The 19,477-nt window shown below is 42.1% G+C and overlaps 1 protein-coding gene across 1 annotated transcript in view; it reads left to right on the top strand.

The window, feature by feature from the left end:
* The window catches only part of Srp9 (signal recognition particle 9), a 39,423-nt gene that overhangs the window by 12,406 nt on the left and 7,540 nt on the right, over positions 1-19,477 (top strand). The window contains exon 2 of the mRNA XM_067127400.1: positions 4,790-4,858. Within this exon, the coding sequence (XP_066983501.1) occupies positions 4,790-4,858 (69 nt within the window). The remainder of the gene's footprint in view (positions 1-4,789; positions 4,859-19,477) is intronic.

Here is a 19,477-nt window from a genome sequence, read left to right as displayed (position 1 = left end):
TTAAAAAAACTTTTTTTCCGCTTCGGCGCTAACTCCTGAACGCCGCCGGCATACGGCAGACACTTTCATAAATAGAATCTCGACGTTTAAGGGTTAAATAAATCTTTAATACAAATTAAATCATTGTCTCACAGAAGCGTGACAACTAATTGAGTTAGTCGTTTTTTCTCATAGTACTGAAGTCGTTCATTTTCGTTTTTGCTATGAAGCACTCTATATTTAAATAAACAAACAGTACCCATAAAGTAAGATAAAAGCCTTATTATTAAACTGTTAAGCGTCACCGATGGCATATCTCCATCGGCCACATCCCATATCACGCCACTTCAACAGAGTAACACATCCCACCTCTTTCAAGGATGGTGCGCTACTGAATTCAGAGGCAAAATCCTCTTCCCTCTTATACAAATTATAGGAACGTCATTGGTAACACTGTGAGGTAAATTAGTGGTAAATGGCAACTTTTTTTGTAGGGGAAAGACAGTCTAACAAGAGGGCAACGACCTCCATCTCCCACTACGCTTCTGGCATTCACTGGTAAACAACTGATTTCTTTTCGTTTGATCCCATTTTTACCCTTATAATGAGCGATCTAAAGCGAAAGAAAAATCTTTTGCCTGAAGAGGTAATAACGGCACCTTTTCCATAATCAGTACAAAAATTACTTCTCTCTCTCTGTCTCTGCTGTGGATTCCATGAACTTTTTGTTCAGGATAAGGGAAACTCAGTGGAGTTCCCTATACTTTTCGTTCACCCAAAGGTGTGAAATTCAGCGTTCAGGAAAGGGAAACCCTGTGGATTTTTTTTTTTAAGTTTTTTTTATGATAAAGTTACAGAGCATGTTGTAGCAGTAACGAACAGATTTTCCATCCAGTTTCTAGATGAATATAAAGAAAGTTTGCTTACAATATCAAGTGCACTAAAATGGTATGACCAATGGAAATGAAACGGTTCATTGATCTACTGGCTGTATGTTTCAGGGAATGGGATTCAAAAGAATCATTTTTTTCCCCATTTTATGTTTTAAAATTTCTGAAAGGTTACCGAAAGACAAAGGTTACTGTGAGCACAACCATAACGTGATGTTTACATTTTGTCAGCTGGCCTCACATAGATAAGTTGATTTCATTGATATGGAATTATTCCTTGAATAGGCTACAGTATTTGTTAGGAAGATATGCCAATAATATATAACGTAAAAAGGGTTTTATTACGTTTATTATAACTTTATTTCATAATGTGAATCTTTTCATGTATGTTGGTGTTATCGCACCTAGGCTGAGGCTAGCCTACCGATTATTATCAATTAAGACACGAAAAAAACAATGCCTCGCTTTAACGGACAATCGTCTTTAACGGACAGCCTTCCCCCCTTTAGTCCGTTAAAGTGAGGTTTCACTATACAGATTTTTATATATTTTCAGTCATTTCTGAGATAGGTTACACCACCTGGTCTGCAGTTAATCCCCCCAAAAAATCATACTGTACAAGGAAGCACATGGAGGTCCAATCTGTGAATACACTAGGTTACCAAATGCTTCTTTTGTTTGTAGGTAAATTAGTCATAATATCTGAGGCAGTTTACAGACAGTTTAGGTTTTTAATATCAAACTCTGTTACAACCAATGAGATAAAATAGTGTTTTTCATCAGTATTTATATTTTAGGTATTTTGCAAGAGCTACTTTGCTTATGTAAAAGCATTGGTTAATAAGATTAGATTGCATGGTCCTTAAGTGCATTTGCCTACAAATTCTGTTCATTCAGTCAGTGTGATATAAATTCTGCTCTAATAACAAATTAGAGATTTTTCTCAATAAAGAGGTAGAATTCTTTTAAGATTAATAAAGGAATTCTCTTTACTTGCTGAAATGCACTTTTGTTCTGGTGGAAAGACAATTAAGCAGCGTTTATGTAGGAAGTATTCCTCAGCATGAGCTGGAATCAGTCATTAACAAAGTAGCTAACTGGTGGTAGAAGGGTGAGTGGGTGCAGACCCCACCCACCTACTGTCACCAAGCGCTTTTCTTCCACCATCATGTAAGGACTTACTGCTGTGCTCCTGCTAACTACTGGCTTGGAACTTTTTTCTTTGTGTACTTGTATACTGTACTTCTTTATAATTAAGAAAACTAAATGATGGGGATGTGAGGGGCTTGGGCAAGTGTGTGTGTGCTTCATGACTCCTGTTCTTGTGGATCCACAGCCTTACCGCTCCTTTTGTAGGGATAGGGCCTGCATTCCTGATCTTCCTTTGAGAAGTGTGCAAGTTGGTGCCTTCACAGTGGAAAAGTTTTGGGAGTAAGGAGAAGAAGGCTAAGAAGCATTTGCCATTGTTGTCAAGAGAGAATAACCCCCAAACCCTTCCACATCCTTCCTTAGAACTTGTCAGTTCCTGATAAGAAGTATAGGAGAGTTTTATCCCATCTCTCTCTGTCCAGGAAAACACCTTTTCTTTCTGGCTTTGCCAGGAGATCAAATGGGCACAACTCCACTTGGGAGGATGTCAGTTGTTTAGACTGTGAGAGCCCATAAAGTCAGGGCATGGGATTGTCTATTGCCTTTCCTAGGAACCTATGGTTTTCCAGGTAAGGAAAGGCACCTATGGTTTTCTAGGTAACATGGGCAGGTGTCTGGAAACGTCAGCAACCTTCACATCATTTTACCTGAGGGCAGTCAAATAGAAGTCCCTGGACACTTTCTCATTGGAACCTATGGTGGTTTCTCAACATGTTGTGTAGACACCTATCTCACATCGGGATAGACAAGTGTCTTGTTCAAGTATTTGGCTTATTGTAAGTCTGGGGTATGAATGAAGAGTGACTGGTCTCTCCCTTCCATCTTTCATCTCCCCATATTGGGGAGCAACTAAAGTAGAGTACTTACTGGATCAGACTAAGGTACAGATAACTGCAAAGTGAGTTTTTAGTCTGAGAGCTTTGTATTTAAGATGCATCTCCCTCTGCCCTTCCTTTTAACAAGGGAGTGGGGGAGACTGTGATAGAGTTATATTCTAAACTCATCAATTTCTGTTAGCCAGAGACAGCAGCCTACCAACTGATATCTCTGTATGAGGGTGTCACCTGGTCCCTCATGCTCTATGCCCTCTCTTGGGTCCCAGGGCCTTACTGATGTGGCATCCTTATGCCAGACTGAGTGGGAGGTTACAGGAGTCATTGACCCCTTGCTTATGCTCCACAGCCAGGTTAATGGCTTTTCTGGGTGGGTTGCTAAACAGCCAGTCTGTTGACAAAGACCACCTCTCACCCACGTATTCTATGTATGATTGTTTATTTGTAGGAACAAATGACAAATTTTTACAGTAATTGGTATTTCTGGATTGGGGTCCCGTGTCAGCCGGTGAAATAATCCATTCAGCACTTATTTCTAGGTAATTCCGTTACTAGATACCAGAGAAAAGCTTTTTTTAGACAGGACCTCGCAATTTTGTCAGGTCCTCTCTTTATTTGGAAAGGGGGGGGGGTACTGTCATTGTGTCTGCTATTAGGCAGAAAGTATTTTCTTAATACAAGCCTATTCAGATTCAATTCTAAGCTCATGATCTTAGATGGTGGCCACTTACATTTTTTTCATTACATGAATTTAGAGGACCTTACTAATGTTTAGGGTGGAATTCTCTTTCTAATGTTCAGGGTGGAATTCCCCCCTAGTTTTCAACATCTCTATTTAAAGTCTTTAATAGCATAAGAATGATATTTATTTCTCTGTTATTATTTCACCGGCTGACACGGGACCCCAATCCAGAAAAAGGATTTTGACAAAGGAAAATCTATTTCTGGGAGGGCCCGTGTCACCCGGTGACCCTCCACAGTTTTTTCATTCTCTCCCTCCCATGGTAAACATCATTCTAGTGGGGTGGGTGCTAACATGGAATGCGATTAGTGTTGCCTTGTGTACAGTCTGTGAGTGGTGCATGGGCTTGTATCGGCACCTCTCTCATTGGGACTTTTGACATTGGGAATCTTTATAGGGCACGGTCCCGTGATTGTGACACTCACCCTTTACCATATACGACTCCATTTCTTGGAGCTCGCTCTGGGGATAGTAACCCCAGCTTTACATTTAGCTTTTCTCTGGTATCTAGCAACGGAATTACCTAGAAATAAGTGCTGAATGTATTATTTCACCGGGTGACACGGGCCCCTCCCCAGAAATAGATTTTTCCTTTGTCAAAATCCTTTTTTTCCTAGTTATATAAACCAGAACTTTTTATCAAAGTGCCCACCTCAGCTGCCATGCTATGTCCCCGAGGCCAAGAGAAAAAGTGCTTTGTGACATCCAATGAATGAGAAGTATTCCCTGGCTCACTCCCAGTTAACAAGTTCAGTGACCATCTCCAGCTTGCACTGAAGGATATGCCTGTATAAAAGGCTTTGGTTTGTGCACCTGTGAAAATACAAATTTGAAAATTTGTCATTTTTTGTCAAATGTCCTTTTATGTCTTTTGGATTGCTAAATTTTTTTTTTCAAAGCTCTAGTTTTTGTGGTTAAATGTAAGCAAAATCCTTGTGCCAGACCTGGGAGAGGTAGGTCATGTAGAAAAATATCACTAAATCTTAATGTTTTATTTGATGTACAAAAAAGTAATGATCCCTTAAACAATGTATATTTTAGTATTTCTTCATAAGTTCTTAAAATTATTGTATCTTGTATCTGTCAACTTGACTAGCTTAGAAGTACTGTGTAGTTTATCTCTTAACTAAAAGTGTAGACCTGTTTTTTACATTGCAGTGCAATTAAACTGATGATGATGCTTGATTGATTTTCAGACACGATGTACCATGAAATATGATCACAGCAATACTTGCCTGAAGGTGAAAGTTACTGATGACAGAGCTGTGAGTATTCCAGTAATCTTTGGATTTTTTTATGATTCTTGTTTGATGTAGAGCATTGTGAGGACCAGTTGATTGGCCAGGACATTCCTCTTGCCTGGAATGTACCTTGTTGATAAACTAGACATCTAGGCAAACTGCCCATTCATGCATCTGGACATCTAGGCAAACTGCCCATTCATGCATCTGCAATGCCAGCTGACAGTGAGTCCAAGGCACAGTCCCTCCCCCATTTGCTGATGTAAGCCACCATGCTAGATCCTCCCTGACCTCTTGATTTGGGCACAAGTTGAGAAGAAGGCTCTCTACAAGGTGACCAATGGAGCTTCACTGGCTAGTGGAGCAAGTGTAGATGGCTCTGCCCATGAGTCGTGAGCTTCCCCAAAAAGCACCTGTCAAAGCCAAGCTGGCTGTTTCTGCCAGGCCAAAAACTGAGGTGTAAGATCTATGTTCATGTCCAGATATTTTGCATGCTGCTTGGGAGTAAGATCCTACTTCTCTCAATTAACCATGATCCCCAACTCATGACAAAAGGAGACGAAGCAGTCTCTGTCCTAAAGCAACTGCATCTCAAAAGACACTAGGACTAGCCCATTGTTACAATTAACACAGCAATCATAGCTCTCAATGGGCTGAAGGTGAAACTTAGGTGAAAACCCAGGTGAACGCTTGTGGGGCTGTTGCCATCTGAACTACAATGTCTTGAACTGGGATGCAGTTGTGCAGACATAGTGGTGGAACTTCTGAGAGTCCTGATGAATGGGGCTTGAAAGTACACATCAGGTTTTTGAAAGCATAAAGTCACCTTCCTTGATGTACTCCAGCACTGAGGGCACTGTTTCTATCTTGAAACGAGTGTAACACCTACTTGTTCATTGGGGAGAGATCAATCACTGGTTCTAACTCCCAATCACTTTCTCCACTAGAAAGAGGGGTTATAGTGATCTTTGAAAAGAATCCTGTACATGTCCCAAAGGTTCTGCCCCCTGCTTCTGCCCAATGGCAAGACAGGCAACCCCCTACTTGTGGCAGTGGAGGAAGGGGATTGCCACCCCTCAGCAAGGAAGACTTTTCTTTGAGGAAGAAGATTAGGTTCCCAATCAGGGTTTAGCTCCTGATGCCTTTGCATCCACAGTAGGTTTGAAAGAAACCATGTTGGTGATGAGAGAATCTTGGGAGCCCGACCTCCCCAGCTGAACTGCCATCTTCAAGCAGAATTTTCCCCAGCATACTTCTTCTGCCAAAGAGAGAATGTCTGGCAGTGTGTGCAAATTTTAAAATTCAAGTTAGACCTTGCGCATTGATCTTAGAGCTTCAACAGAACAACTCAAGGTTATGCCTCATGATCATAATCCAGGAAGTGTGTGATTACAGAAGACCATGGTAGGCAATTATCCTCTCAATCCTGGATTGAATCAAGCAGTTTTTCTCTCCGCTTCCTACTGGTGACTGGGCCCATGGAGGCGTTATGAGTATTGTACTTATGTCTTTGCGGCATTATACAGTGGCTCCTCTGTATACGAATTTAATTCGTTCCAAATTCCAATTTGTATATCGAAATGTTCATATATCGATCCAAATATTCCCATAAAGAATAATGGGAATTCAATTAATTCATCCCACATGCACACTCAAGAATTTCCTCCCATATCCACCCTTATGAGTCATTTTAATACAATTATTTTAAGCACAAGCACAAAAATAGTTTAATGATAACTATATTCAACAAAATAAATAAAAGAATAAAACATTTCACAATAAAATTTAACATAAAAGATGAACAAAATCATGTCACTGCATTGATGCACAGCTGATATGAGACGGAGGGAGCGTTTATACTGTTGAGGAGAGAAGAAGAGAGTGTAAAAACATTACTGTAATTATGTAAAAGCAGCAACAATTCACATAAAAAAATGAAAGGGAATTTTATATAAGTAACTTTCCCAGTAATTACATAGCTATTAGTTTCTTTAACCAGCAGCTCAAAATTTTGAAATTGCAGGTCTGCTAGTTTGTTATGGTTATGGCGACTTGCCCCGCCCATTTTCGGGTGCAAGAGAGGGTACAACATAGCAAAGAGCTTCAGTTTGTTTCTGCCAGCTGTGGTTGAAGGACTGTGGTTGGCAGCAGATCGAATTTTAGAATTTATACTTTGCTGGTTGTTTGATGTAGCTCTCGGCATAATTAACATAGTGTTAGGCAAATTTTGATCAGTGATTGACGATTCATGGCCCGTTTATTGGACTTGCATTAGACTTTTCTAGGATGTTTGACACGAGTAGTGCTAGCATTAGGTTGCTGCAATACTAGACTAACTAAAGAATCTTACGACTCGCACACTGTTTGTATTCCATGTAGGGGACAAACATGTTCAGTAAATTTATGTTGTGGGGAGTGTAATGACTGGGATATTAAGAAGTGGAAGACTTTAGGTGCACATATCAAGAAACTAGCTAGAGATAGGAAGAGGAAAGCTATGGCTAGGGAATCTAGTAAAGCTTTTGCTAGTCAGGATTCATCCACTAAGTTGGATGCAATTGCTCCTGTAATTTCTTCCGATCCCATTCCATCTCCACCTGTGCAACCCTCTCCTTTACCTGGCTCTCACATTTCTGACCCCAACACCATTGTCAGTCTGGAGTCGAAAATCCGCTTTGAGTTAATAGGCACCCTGTGGCGCCCAGTGCAAGTGCAGTGGTAGTGGAGGAGGTGGCTGTTCGGCCCACCGATTCTCCTAGGCCAAGGTCCCTGACATACTCCCCAGCACCTGGGAGGAGTCAAACTGGCAACCTAAGGGAGGTCAGTGGGGTCTGCCCCCGAGCAGTTGCCCCCTCAGTTCAGTCTGTTGATGAATCCCAGACTGCAACCAAAGGCCGTTGGAAAGGCCTTCAAGTGAGCGCTCATTGTATGTCCTCCAGCTCCGAGGATTTGAGTCCCAGACGTGCGTGGCGCTATGCGGACAAGTCACGCCCGCTGAAGCGGCGTGCAGTGGAGTTTGAAATTTCTTCCCCTGTTCCTTGCAAGAAGGCCAAGGATTCAGTGCGCCCATCGTGTAGTCATTGGAATAGCCCTGAACAATTCTCTTCTGCTTCTTCTGACAACGATTGTAAATTGGCGCCGAGGCGCCTTGTGGCACGGAGACGTTCTTCATTGTATAAAGGAGCTACTGCATCAGGAGTGCGCACCCAGCACCTTCGTCTCTACAATTAGTGCCCGAGCAGCCAGCAACTAGCATAGAAGCGCCCAAGCCCCCGTTTGCAATTGAGCACCCACTGGTGCCCTTTCACCAACAGGTTTCGTCACTGGCTCCCATCTCTACAGCACCTCCCGAGCACCCATTGGCGCCCGCTCCTCCACCGCTTCTTACTAGTGTCGTTTCGGACATTGTTCCTCCTACAGTTGACCCGATTCAGAGCAAACTGGATAATATTCTTAGATTGCTTCAGAAGGCTCCCCTACAGCTCAGACAACAGCGGACTTATCGCTTTCTCCTGTCTCTTCTGAGGAAGAGGTTGTTCCCAATCAAGATGTGCCTTCATCGGTGTACTCTGCACTGTTGAGGTTCCTGCTAGCAACCTATCCAAGCTTCTTCTCGCCAGCTATTCCCTCCGTTCCTGCTTCGACTTTCTTTATGGAAGCCCCCTCAGTTGGTCCTTTGAAATTACTGAAGTTAGTTCTTTCCTCTTCAGCAAGGAAGGCACTGGAGGAAGTAGAAGATTGGTTTTCTGAGAAGAGGGAACAAGACAAAGCAGTTTTTGTTTCCCTCCTTCCAAATTGTCCAGGTCGAGCTACAGGTTTTATGCCACCAGAGAAGCTCCTTCCCTGGGAGTCTCTGCCTCCTCTCAAGGAGACTTCTCCGGCCTTATCGACTCGACTAGGCGCCTGGTATTGTGCACTAGGCGCCTGGTATTGGGCACTAGGCGTCCGCTGTTGGGCACTAGGCGCCCGCTTGGGGCGCTCGGGGCTCACTCTCTGGCGCCTCGGCGTCCACTCTTGGGCGCTCGGCGCCAGTTACTGGGATCCTGGCGCCATCTGAGCCATCTCTCTCCTACTGCTAACCTTCCAGCCCATTTTATCCACTTGCTCCCACGCTTGGCTCCCTTGCTTCCTTCTCGTGCCATTGCCAATCTTGTTTTAGGTTAACAGATGTTAACCTTGTGATAGTGAAGTGTTGTGCAGTGGAGAAGGTGTCTACTCATCCCTTGATTCTGCTAGACAAAGGTCCCTGTCATACTCCCATATAACCAGGGAGGAGACATACTGGAAGTCCAAGGGAGGTTGGGGGTTACACGCGGGTATTCGCCCCCTCAGTCGAGCCTGTTGCCGGTCGCAGGTATCGACAGACAGCCTGGAAAGGCGTCTTTCTGGATGTGTAGTGGAGGTGGTGACTATCTGGCCCTATCAGCTCTCCTAAACCAGTCCCTGCCAGACTCCCCTACACCTGGGAGGAGGCATACTGTCAGTCCATGGGAGCCTGATGGGGTTTTGTCCCCAGATAGCTGCCCCTCAGTCAAACCTGCTGTCCGCAGGTGTCGACGGACGGCCATGGGAAAGATGTCCATAGAGATTTTGTTTTTTCCAATGAATAGCGGCCGTTGAAGAGGCATTTTTTCTGATGATCTTCGCTCTTCTCCGCTTCTGTGAGCTTCTTGAGGAGCAGAAGTATAGCCCACACCTTATTTCTAATGGGACAGCCTTGTGCTTTTGTCTCCTGGATGTCTCCTGAACTTCTGGTGGTGGATCGCCAGTTTTGGTGCCAAGCGGATCGTCAGTGTATGAATGTTCTTGTTGTCCACTTTCATAGCTCCCATTAAGTGCCTGAGCACCTAATAGTGCCTGAACCTTCAGTAGTGCCCAAGTGCCCTATAGTGCCAGAGCTCCTCTTCATATAGAGCTCACAGCACCACCTCTCATGTACCTGGTGCCATTGAGCAACATTTAAATCTGGTAGTGAGTACAGTGGCCCAGTTACAGGCATCAGTGTCAGTGGAGCAGGCGGCTGCTCATCCCGCTGATTTTCCTGGCGCCGGTCCCTGCCATACTCCCCACTACCTGGGAGGAGGCATACTAGTAGCCCAAGGGAGGTCAGCTGGAACAGGAAAAAGTTTCCGGACTCGTTTGTATTCCCGATAACGATGGAAATCAAGGAGGATCTTCCTTGGTGGAATTCCAGGAAGAGGCTATCAGAAGGGAAATCTCTTCATCCTCTGAACCCCAGCCTAGAGTTCTTTTCAGATGTGCCCAATCTAGGTTGGGGAGCTCTTTTGGGATTAAAAGAAGTGTCAGGAACCTGGTCCCAGGAACAGCAAAACTGGCACATCAACATGGAGGAACTACAGGCGATATTTCTGGGCCTACAGTGCTTCACTTCAGAAACACAGGGGAGGACAGTAGCAGTGCATTCAGACAACACGATAGCACTGGCGTACATCAAGAAACAAAGAGGAACCCACTCTTTCTCCCTGTACGAAGCGGCAAGGGACCATCACCGACTTCCTCTCTTCTGCTCACCAGTTCCAGATCCCTTGGCATGGGTGACCGATGCAGTGTTGCAGGATTGGTCCAACAAAGATCTTTATGCCTTTCCCCATTTCATGTTAGTGAGGCAAGTTGTCAACAAATTTCAGTCTCATCAAAACCTATCCATGATCTTGATAGCCCCCTTCTGGCCAATAACAGAGTGGTTCCTGGATCTTCTGGAACTTCTTGTGGACTTCCCGAGACTGCTGCCACAAAAGCAACAACTTCTCAGGCAACCTCACTTCCATTGGTTCCACCAAACCTGCCCTAAGAGGGTTCAAACTGTTAGGCGACTGCTGCGAAAGAAGGGCTTTTCAAGAGCGGCTGCAGACGCAGTTGCGAAGTGTAGAAAACAGTCTTCAGATAATGTCTACCGGGCAAAATGGTCCATCTTCAGATCCTGGTGCAGACAAAATAACTTGTCCTCTTCTGAAACCTCTGTAGCAGAGATAGCGGACTTTCTTCTTCTCCTACGCTCCACTAAAGGACTTTCCACCTCTACCATTAAAGGATACAGAGCTAGGCTTAGCTCAATTTTCCGCCATAAAGGAATGGACTTATCGTCGAACCAGGATTTGTGTGACCATATTAAGCCTAAAGGAAAACCTTTGCTGTCCTGGAACTTAGACGTGGTACTTAAGTGGCTTTCCAGTTCACGTTTTGAGCCCATGCACTCTATCTCTTTAAGGGATCTAACCAGGAAAACTTTTTCTGGTCGCCTTGGCCACCGCTAAGAGGTCCAGTGAAATCCATGCTTTAGACAGAAACATAGGATTTTCTCAGGAGAATGCAGTTTGCTCCCTTTCCCTAGACTTTCTGGCTAAGAACAAATCGCCATTGAATCCATGGCCTCGTTCTTTTATGATCAAGAACTTAATCTGAGATAGTGGGTCTGTCTGAAGAAGAAAACTCTCTGTCCAGTAAGGACCCTTAAGTTTTGTCTTCACAGACCGAAGGACATTCGTGGTACTTCAAGAAACTTTTGGTGTTCTGTGAAATATCCCTCTAGACTCCTGTCTAAGAATGCTCTGGCATTTTTTCTGAGGGATCTGATTTCCGAAGCACATTCCATAGTGAATGAAGACTCACTGTCATCTTTAAAGGTAAAACCCCATGAGATAAGAGCAGTCGCTACATCTTTGGCATTTAAGCGCAATCTATCCATTTTGTCAATTGTACAAGTGACGTCTTGGAAGTGCAAGTTGGTGCTTGCATCGCATTATTTAAGGGATATCGAGACAACTTACGATCAGTGCAGTACCTTGGGTCCGTTTAACGCGGCTGGAGTGGTGTTGGGAAAGGAAATGTAGAAAGTGATGTCCTTTCTTTAAGCTCTTCGCCTTGCTTAGAGTGCTGAGTTTTGGAGAGCCTGGGAATACTATGTACTTGGAGTACCCTCCAGTATTTTGGTTATGGTTGGGTATTGGTGTTTTTAAGTGGTTATGGTGACTTTACTCTGGTTATTTCGTGTGGTACTGCACCCTGGGCAGGGGCACCTTGTTGTACTTTGCTAGCCCTCGGAATATAGTCCATCGCTACAAAGCACCCACTGTAGTAGTAGGCCCTCAAGGCTTTACCGCCTCGCCTCTACTGGATAAAATGAGCTCCAACCAGTGGCAGTATCTACCTGTGCAGCTCTCTTATCAAGTAAGGTTCAACAACATTGATTCAATGTTAGCAAATTTTTATTCTCAAACTCATTACTATTAATAATGTTTTGGGGTAGATATGTCCAACATTCGCACCTCCATTCAATGTGGGGATCAGCTATGTAATTACTGGGTAAGTTACTTATATAAAAATGACATTTTTATAATAAGTTTTATATATACTTACCCAGTAATTACATAATCAGAGCCGCCCGCCTTCCCTCAGTTGGACATAAGGGCATAAACAAATTGAAGCTCTTTGCTGTGTTGTACCTTCTCTTATACCCGAAAGTGGGCAGGGCATGTCGCCACAACCATAACAAACTAGCGGACCCGCAATTTCAAAATTTTGAGCTGCCGGTTAAAAGAAACTAATAGCTATGCAATTACTGGGTAAGTATATAAAACTATTTTATTATAAAAATGTCATTTTCACAGTAAATTTAGCATAATGATAAAATATAAAAACAATCAAATGCAATACAGTAACAGTAAAAAATCAAGAGAGAGTCATACCTGAGTGAGTGTTTGGGACTGTGCTTAGTGAGACAGTAGAAAGGGGGGGTGGGGGAGGATGGTGGTGGGTCATTGGGTGGGAGACGGGGGTCCGCTTCCCACTATCTTCCCAGCTGTACCACCGGGATCGAGCTCGGATGGTTTTTTCTTTCACTACGTTTCGCCCATTTGCTTTCACTTACACTCAGATCACCTGAATCACTTTATTGTTATGGTAAAATACCTATCGAGTGACACTTGTTTGATTTTTTAGCACTGTAAAAGTAACTCATCCCCACATCATAAATCCCATTGGCTCCGTGTTCAGCTTCTACACGCCTTTGATTGTTTGTTTAAACGGCTTCCTTGTGAAAAGTTATTTGATCTCTTTCATTTTCTTACTTGTATTCTTTACATATTACTTGTTCTAAAAATCCTCATGTTTGTTGGATTACAATTTTAAAATCTGCTGTTTGCCAACAGTAAGTTGATGTGTTGTGGCATAATTAATCTTCTTGCACTCAAGATCCAAGTGTAAAAAACACGACAATCATACACGTGAGGGATTGTTTTCACATCTGCCGGATACTGCTGATTCTCTCTCTCTCTCTCTCTCTACACACACACACACACACACACACACACACACACACACACACACACACACACACACACACACACACACACACACACACACACACACACACACACACACACACACACACACACACACACACACACACACACACACACACAGTCGATTCCTTTGAATCTCCTTGCAAAATATGAATAATATTTGGTTTTGTTATCAACCGTAGCCTACTGCAACCATTTCGGTTTCCTCGAGGGGATCCCACCTCTCCTCTCTCAATCCTGGCTGGGCACATGCCATTTTCACCAAACAGTTTGTAAATTGAATTTTTAGCTCATACGTGGAAACAAAATTTTTCGAAAATTTTACTTCATATAATGAAAGTATGAATAACGAATCATTCATATGCCAAGGAACCACTGTATCTTAAATATATTTTTGCATGCTGTTAGGGTAATTTTAGATAGACATTTGTCTATTTGTTACATATACCTTCCTCCCAAGTGATGCCTCAGTGAAAATATTCAGAATTTAATCTGTTAGATTCCCTCTCCATTTTAACTACTTGGCATTATCGGTGTTTATAATCCTTTGTGGGCTGGTGATGTATTGAAATCAAAAGGGAAAATATTAGTAGAAGATTTTATTAAGAATAATATATTGATTTTTTGTTTAGTGTTGGGTCAGTGACCATTATATACTATGATAATGACTTGTATCTTTGCAACATAAACTTATGCTCTCCCAGATTTGCAGCCATATCACCAAAAAAACTTATCAGGTTACCTTGCCTAACAGTGCTTCTATTTTCCAGTAGGATTATGTGCAATAGGATCTGCCATTAAAATAATTAAAAATATAGTTACATAAATTTGAAATTTGCAGCTCTAAAGATATTATAGAAACCTTTCAAAAATGTAGTCCAAAAAATACCCATGTACAAAAAATTAAATTTTCACTTCACAAATTATATGAAGATGGTAAAAATGTAGAAATGTAGGATTCTGGCATGTAGGCACTGGAGGATAAGAAAAGCCAATGGAGAGGCCAAAAGCACAACTACTGTGACAAGATCACACGCAGATACAGGTATTCCTATTAGTGATTAGGTAACATTTCTAAAACTTATTATAATTGATAAATTGCAGAATATATGGAATAATGAACATGGTAGTAACATTAAAACAGATAAAGCCCAAAATTGGAAATTGGAATTACTGTAATCAGAATGAGATAATTTTGACTTGTCATAGGATTAGTCACTCTCGTTTGACCTGGTAATATATGATGAATAACCCACATGATCCAGCACCTGTTTAAGACTGAAGAGCAACACTGACAGCTACACATTTTTTGTGTGTTGTCCAAAATATAATCGGCAACAAACATCAAGTTTTTAAAAAGCTGTAATTTAATAAATAAAATCTGAACTTCATCATTATTAGAGATGCATCCTTGAGACCAGCCTTAGGAGAACTACATCAGCTCAGTTGTCTGGTTAAACTACCACAGGCAGTCCCCAGTTATCGGTGGGGGTTCAGTTCCCGACAGTGTGACGATAACCAAAAATCACCAACAATCGGAAATTGACAAATATCGGCGCTTATCAGCGCCGATAAGCAGGGATCGGTACCTCTGTTAGGTGGGTATCAGCACCGATAAGCCGATATCGGCGCCCAAAATCAAGTTATTGTCGTCACTAGACAAGTGCTGTAAAACCGGATCACTGATAACCGGGGACTGCCTGTATTAAGTAATTTTTCAGATAATCATCCAGCATCCATTTTATGCAATCAGGAGGATATTTTAATGGGAGTGACTACTTCCTAATTAACTTAAAATGGGTTAAATATACCACTTTTGAATTTCCTTCTATAGAAGGTATAAAAGCAGTGGCTCTCCCTAAAGTAGACTGAAATATAAACATACCTTGCCAAACAGCAATATTCTGCTGAGTTTCCAAGATATGTCTCAAATTTCCTTCAGTCTTAGGTCTAATAGCAGGAAGATATGTATTGTAAAGCTTTCTCTTTAAAAAAGAATTTGGAGATGCTCTCCTCCTGGGGGAGATAAAATATTGTGTGAGATGCCAAGCACCTGCCAGAAAATATATAAGATATGATGTGGGAGACTGATTAATACTACTAAAGATCTGGAAGAGAGTCATCATCAGTGCCAGTCAAGAAACTCAACAAGAATACCTTTAACTCTACTAACTACAGGTGTGGCATCATCTGTAGTCGGAAAGGATTGTCACGCTGCTCCCATCCCACTCCCAATAAAAAATGAGACTTCACCCCCCAGTGCTTGGTTAACAGGTTACTGACGTTGATGGTCCTGCACTGGAGAATTGTATTGGGACCCAAAGCAGGGCCTCTTACGCCAGTGATAGGAAATAGTGTCTCTTCAAGGGGGAGACAAGAGACCAGCCTCTCTTGTGGGAGTCTCCTGATGATCGATATGAGGAACTCCAGTGGCTCTTGTGCCTCTGTCTTTAGTGAGAACTGGAGCAGTGGTTAGAGCAGTAGTGCCATCTCTTGGAACAGTGATGACTCACAAAAAAAAAGTATATCTTAGTTTTACCAGACCACTGAGCTGATTAACAGCTCTCCTAGGGCTGGCCCGAAGGATTAGACTTATTTTACGTGACTAAGAACCAATTGGTTACTTAGCAACGGGACTTACAGCTTATTGTGGAATCCGAACCACATTATAGCGAGAAATGAATTTCTATCACCAGAAATAAATTCCTCTAACGCTTCATCAGCCGGCCGGAGGAATTGAACTCCGGCCCATCGAGTGACAGTCTGAAGCTCTACCGACTCAGCCAACGAAGGGCTGATGATGACTGTCACAGGGAGAACGACTATCCCGAGAGGAGATCTGTTCCTTGGTCCTTGGTATAGGACTGGGATTGGAGACAGTGGGAAGAAGAGGCACTATCCCCATACCACCAAGAGGCCAGAGAACATCTCGTGACTGAAGATGAGTGGGAGGCCCTGTGCATCTGCTGCAAATGCTGGTCTCCCAAGAGTGACTAAAAGTCCTGGTTGAAGGGGTGGAGACCAGTAAGTAGGGGTGTTGACAAACAATACTTGTTTACCCTGTCTCCTGGCCAAGGAATCAAAGAAGGCTTGGAGAGAAGAGTTACCATCAACATTGAGAGAAGGCCAGGCCTTCCTTAACTGAATTAATGAAGCTAATTGCTTAGTCTCCTCATCATTCAAGGAGGAATGAATGGGATTGATGGAAGAAATAGCAGCCTTGCCTCGCCAAGAAGTGGAAGCACGGGGTGGAGGGGATGGTAAAAGGGCCCCTGGAAAGTTCAAGGACAATTTTACATCACTTCTGGTGTAGGCCTACTGTCGAAGGAAGCTGGGGAACCCCTTTCTAGACTTTCTTTGCATTCTGATGTATTGCTCTGAGTAGAAGACCAAGACTTAAGTCATTCATAAAGGGAATAACAAGGGCATTCTCTTCCTCTGCAGGAGTATATGCACGTAAAGTGAGGGTCTGCCACAAGAGGAGGCAAAAATTGACTACTACATGGTCAACAACTGCCCTCATAGCAGCACAGTCTACAAGGTCAACCACGGGCTTCATAGCGACATAGTACCTGTTTCATTTTGGCTATAACTAAAATGTGAAATAGTTTCCCTAGTGCAGATGTGCAATCTTCTGACTTCCAGATCGTTAAGTGAGGAGCAAATTCATTCCTGCTTTCTGCTGACATCTGAATTCAGGTGCATTTGTTTTGTTTTCTGTTTCATCATATTTATTTATCACCTTTTCCTATAACTTGCCTTTCTCTGTAGGCTGATTTCCCTTTGGAGCCCTCTAGGGTTTATCATTTATTGACTTTGTCTCTAAGGGTCTTCAGCTTTCAAAAATAAACACAGCACAAACACTGATATTGTCACACCACAGGTAGACAAAGGGAACAAGAGCATAGCAGTAGCAGTTGTTTATCGTTTGGCAGCTGAAGATGCAATGGTAGACATGAGTCTCAGATTGTGGACTCCCTCCTCTTTGGTTACCTTTCTTGTTATCCAGGTTACAGCTGGTTCAGCGCTTGCATTGTAGAATACTCCATGCATGAATGGCATAGTGTTTGTATATCCATAGGAACTAATACAATTTTTAAAATAATCTGTACTTTTTCTAAGTATACGAACCAGAGTCTTTTGTTATCAAACTTGCACTGAAGGAAGCTCATAAATAAAAAGGCTCTGGTTTATATAACAAGGAAAAATACAAATTACTCTAAAAAATATAAATTTTCATATATTCTTCATATTCTGCATTGGAGCCACATGGCTTTTACTACAGGTCATTCTCTCAATGAGAAGGGGATCCTATGTCTCAATTAGGTGGTCTTGGGTATTTAGCAGCTTAAACTTGCCACCATACTGCAATTGCTTTTTTGGGCTAATTGTAAGGAGCTATGAAAGAATTTTTTTTGTAGACAGTTGTTTTTCAAGCATAACCCATTGCTTCCATGTAAGTTGCCACCTTACTCCCCAACATTTCTCACAGCTCAGGTGTTTAAACAGCATGAATAACTTGATGCACGATTGCCTAAGACTTGTGGATTCACCCATGCATTTTTCAGCATTACCAATTAACTCATTTCTTTTGAAGAGGGACTGATTATAAAAATGGGTTATGAAGAAATTTATTTTAAATATATTTTGTATGTAACAATTTTAAGTATGCATCTTTTCTTCTTACACAGATTAATTATGTATGCATCTTTTAGTCTTATCTCAAAGGCCACTTTTGATTATCATCATCATCATTATTATTATTCAGATGAACCCAGTCATTTGGACCAATTTTGGCAGCAAGGAACATGTACTGCATATTGGTGCTGCTATTCAGCAAATCTGGTCACTCTTGGAAGTTAAGGGAATCGGATCAGGTATCAGTCAAGAATGTAAAAAATCTTTGTCAAAATAAAACTCATGAAAAATTGACTGACGAGATCATCCTTCAATGGTCCAAATTACATAACTGTTAATATTAAGAAACAAACCTACCACTATGATCCACTTATCTAAAAGAGATAAATCTCTCGTAGAAACCTACCACTATGATCCACTGATCTAAAAGAGATAAATCTCTGGTAGAAGCAGACATCCACACTGGAAAACAGTAGTCTAGTTAAGGAAGACAAAATCTAAAAACAGGTTGTCGATTTTATCGTTATAAATATTCAAGGCTGTATGTACATTAGCTGACTTCATGCAGCATTTGCTAACACTTTTATTAGACGTTTTTCAAAAGTAAGATAGTCAAAAGTTACATCAAGTATAGTCAAAGCTTTAGATTTACTCGGCAAAGTCCCATCCACAAGAAGGGGAGGATGGAGTGGAAAATCAGCAAGAGATCTACTAATCAATAGTATTTTAGTTTTACCCCACTGACTTCATCATTCACCGATCTGTTCCATGTCGTAATTGAGACTAAGGACACCTTTTCTGATCAGTGGAGACTTAAATACACCCACAAGTGTTGCATTAATGGGATACTGTACAATCTTATTTTTCAGGCCAACAACATCACTTGTACCCCGTGGGCGGCGGGTAGTGCCTTACGGTTCTTTGTAGTGTGCCTTTGGGCCCTAGCTACAACCTCTTTCATTCCTTGTACTGTACCTCCTCCTTCCATCTTACTCTCCACCCTCTCCTAACAACTGATTCATAGTGCAACTGCGAGGTTTTCCTCCTATTATACCTTTCAAAACTTTTACTGTCAATTTCCATTTCAGCGCTGAATGACCTCATAGGTCCCAGCGTATGGCCTGTGGCCTCAATTCTATTTTCAATTTAATTCATATGACTTGTATACACTAAAATTAACAGCAGACCAAGAACACTACCCTGTGGAACTCTAGACACAATAGGTCTTGGTTTACTAAAGATTCCAAAACAGACTTGCTGCTGCATACCTGTAAGGAAATCTTGAAGTAATCCTGAAGCTCATCCGCCCACTCAAAGATTCTGAAGTTTAAAAATAAGTGCTTATGATCTAAATTGAAAGCATGGCTAAAGTTTGTATTACTCTACACTCAAAAGCCTTTATTAAGGTTCTCACGAAAATGGCTTGTCAAGTCTAAAAGAGCGTGGCAGGTACCTACAGAATTAACTAATCTTGCGAGAAAATATACCAGAACCCTTTTTAAAAATAAAGGGAAGAAAGCATCAGGATCTTCTGATTCTTCTCCACCCCAGCTATCAGGAGTTTTCTGAACATCCCTCGGTCTTTACATATGGGGTTTACTTTCAGCGCAAGCTGGAACTGGCCGTTTACTAAAAATAAGGTGGTTATTGGTAGTTGGCTACCGACAGTAGGGGAGAAAGCCCA

Source organism: Macrobrachium rosenbergii, chromosome 25 (genome assembly GCF_040412425.1).
Source record: "Macrobrachium rosenbergii isolate ZJJX-2024 chromosome 25, ASM4041242v1, whole genome shotgun sequence".
In the NCBI taxonomy this organism is placed as follows: domain Eukaryota; kingdom Metazoa; phylum Arthropoda; class Malacostraca; order Decapoda; family Palaemonidae; genus Macrobrachium; species Macrobrachium rosenbergii.
The sequence above is the reverse complement of the archived record's forward strand: the minus strand, read 5'-3'. Positions and strand labels throughout refer to the sequence as shown.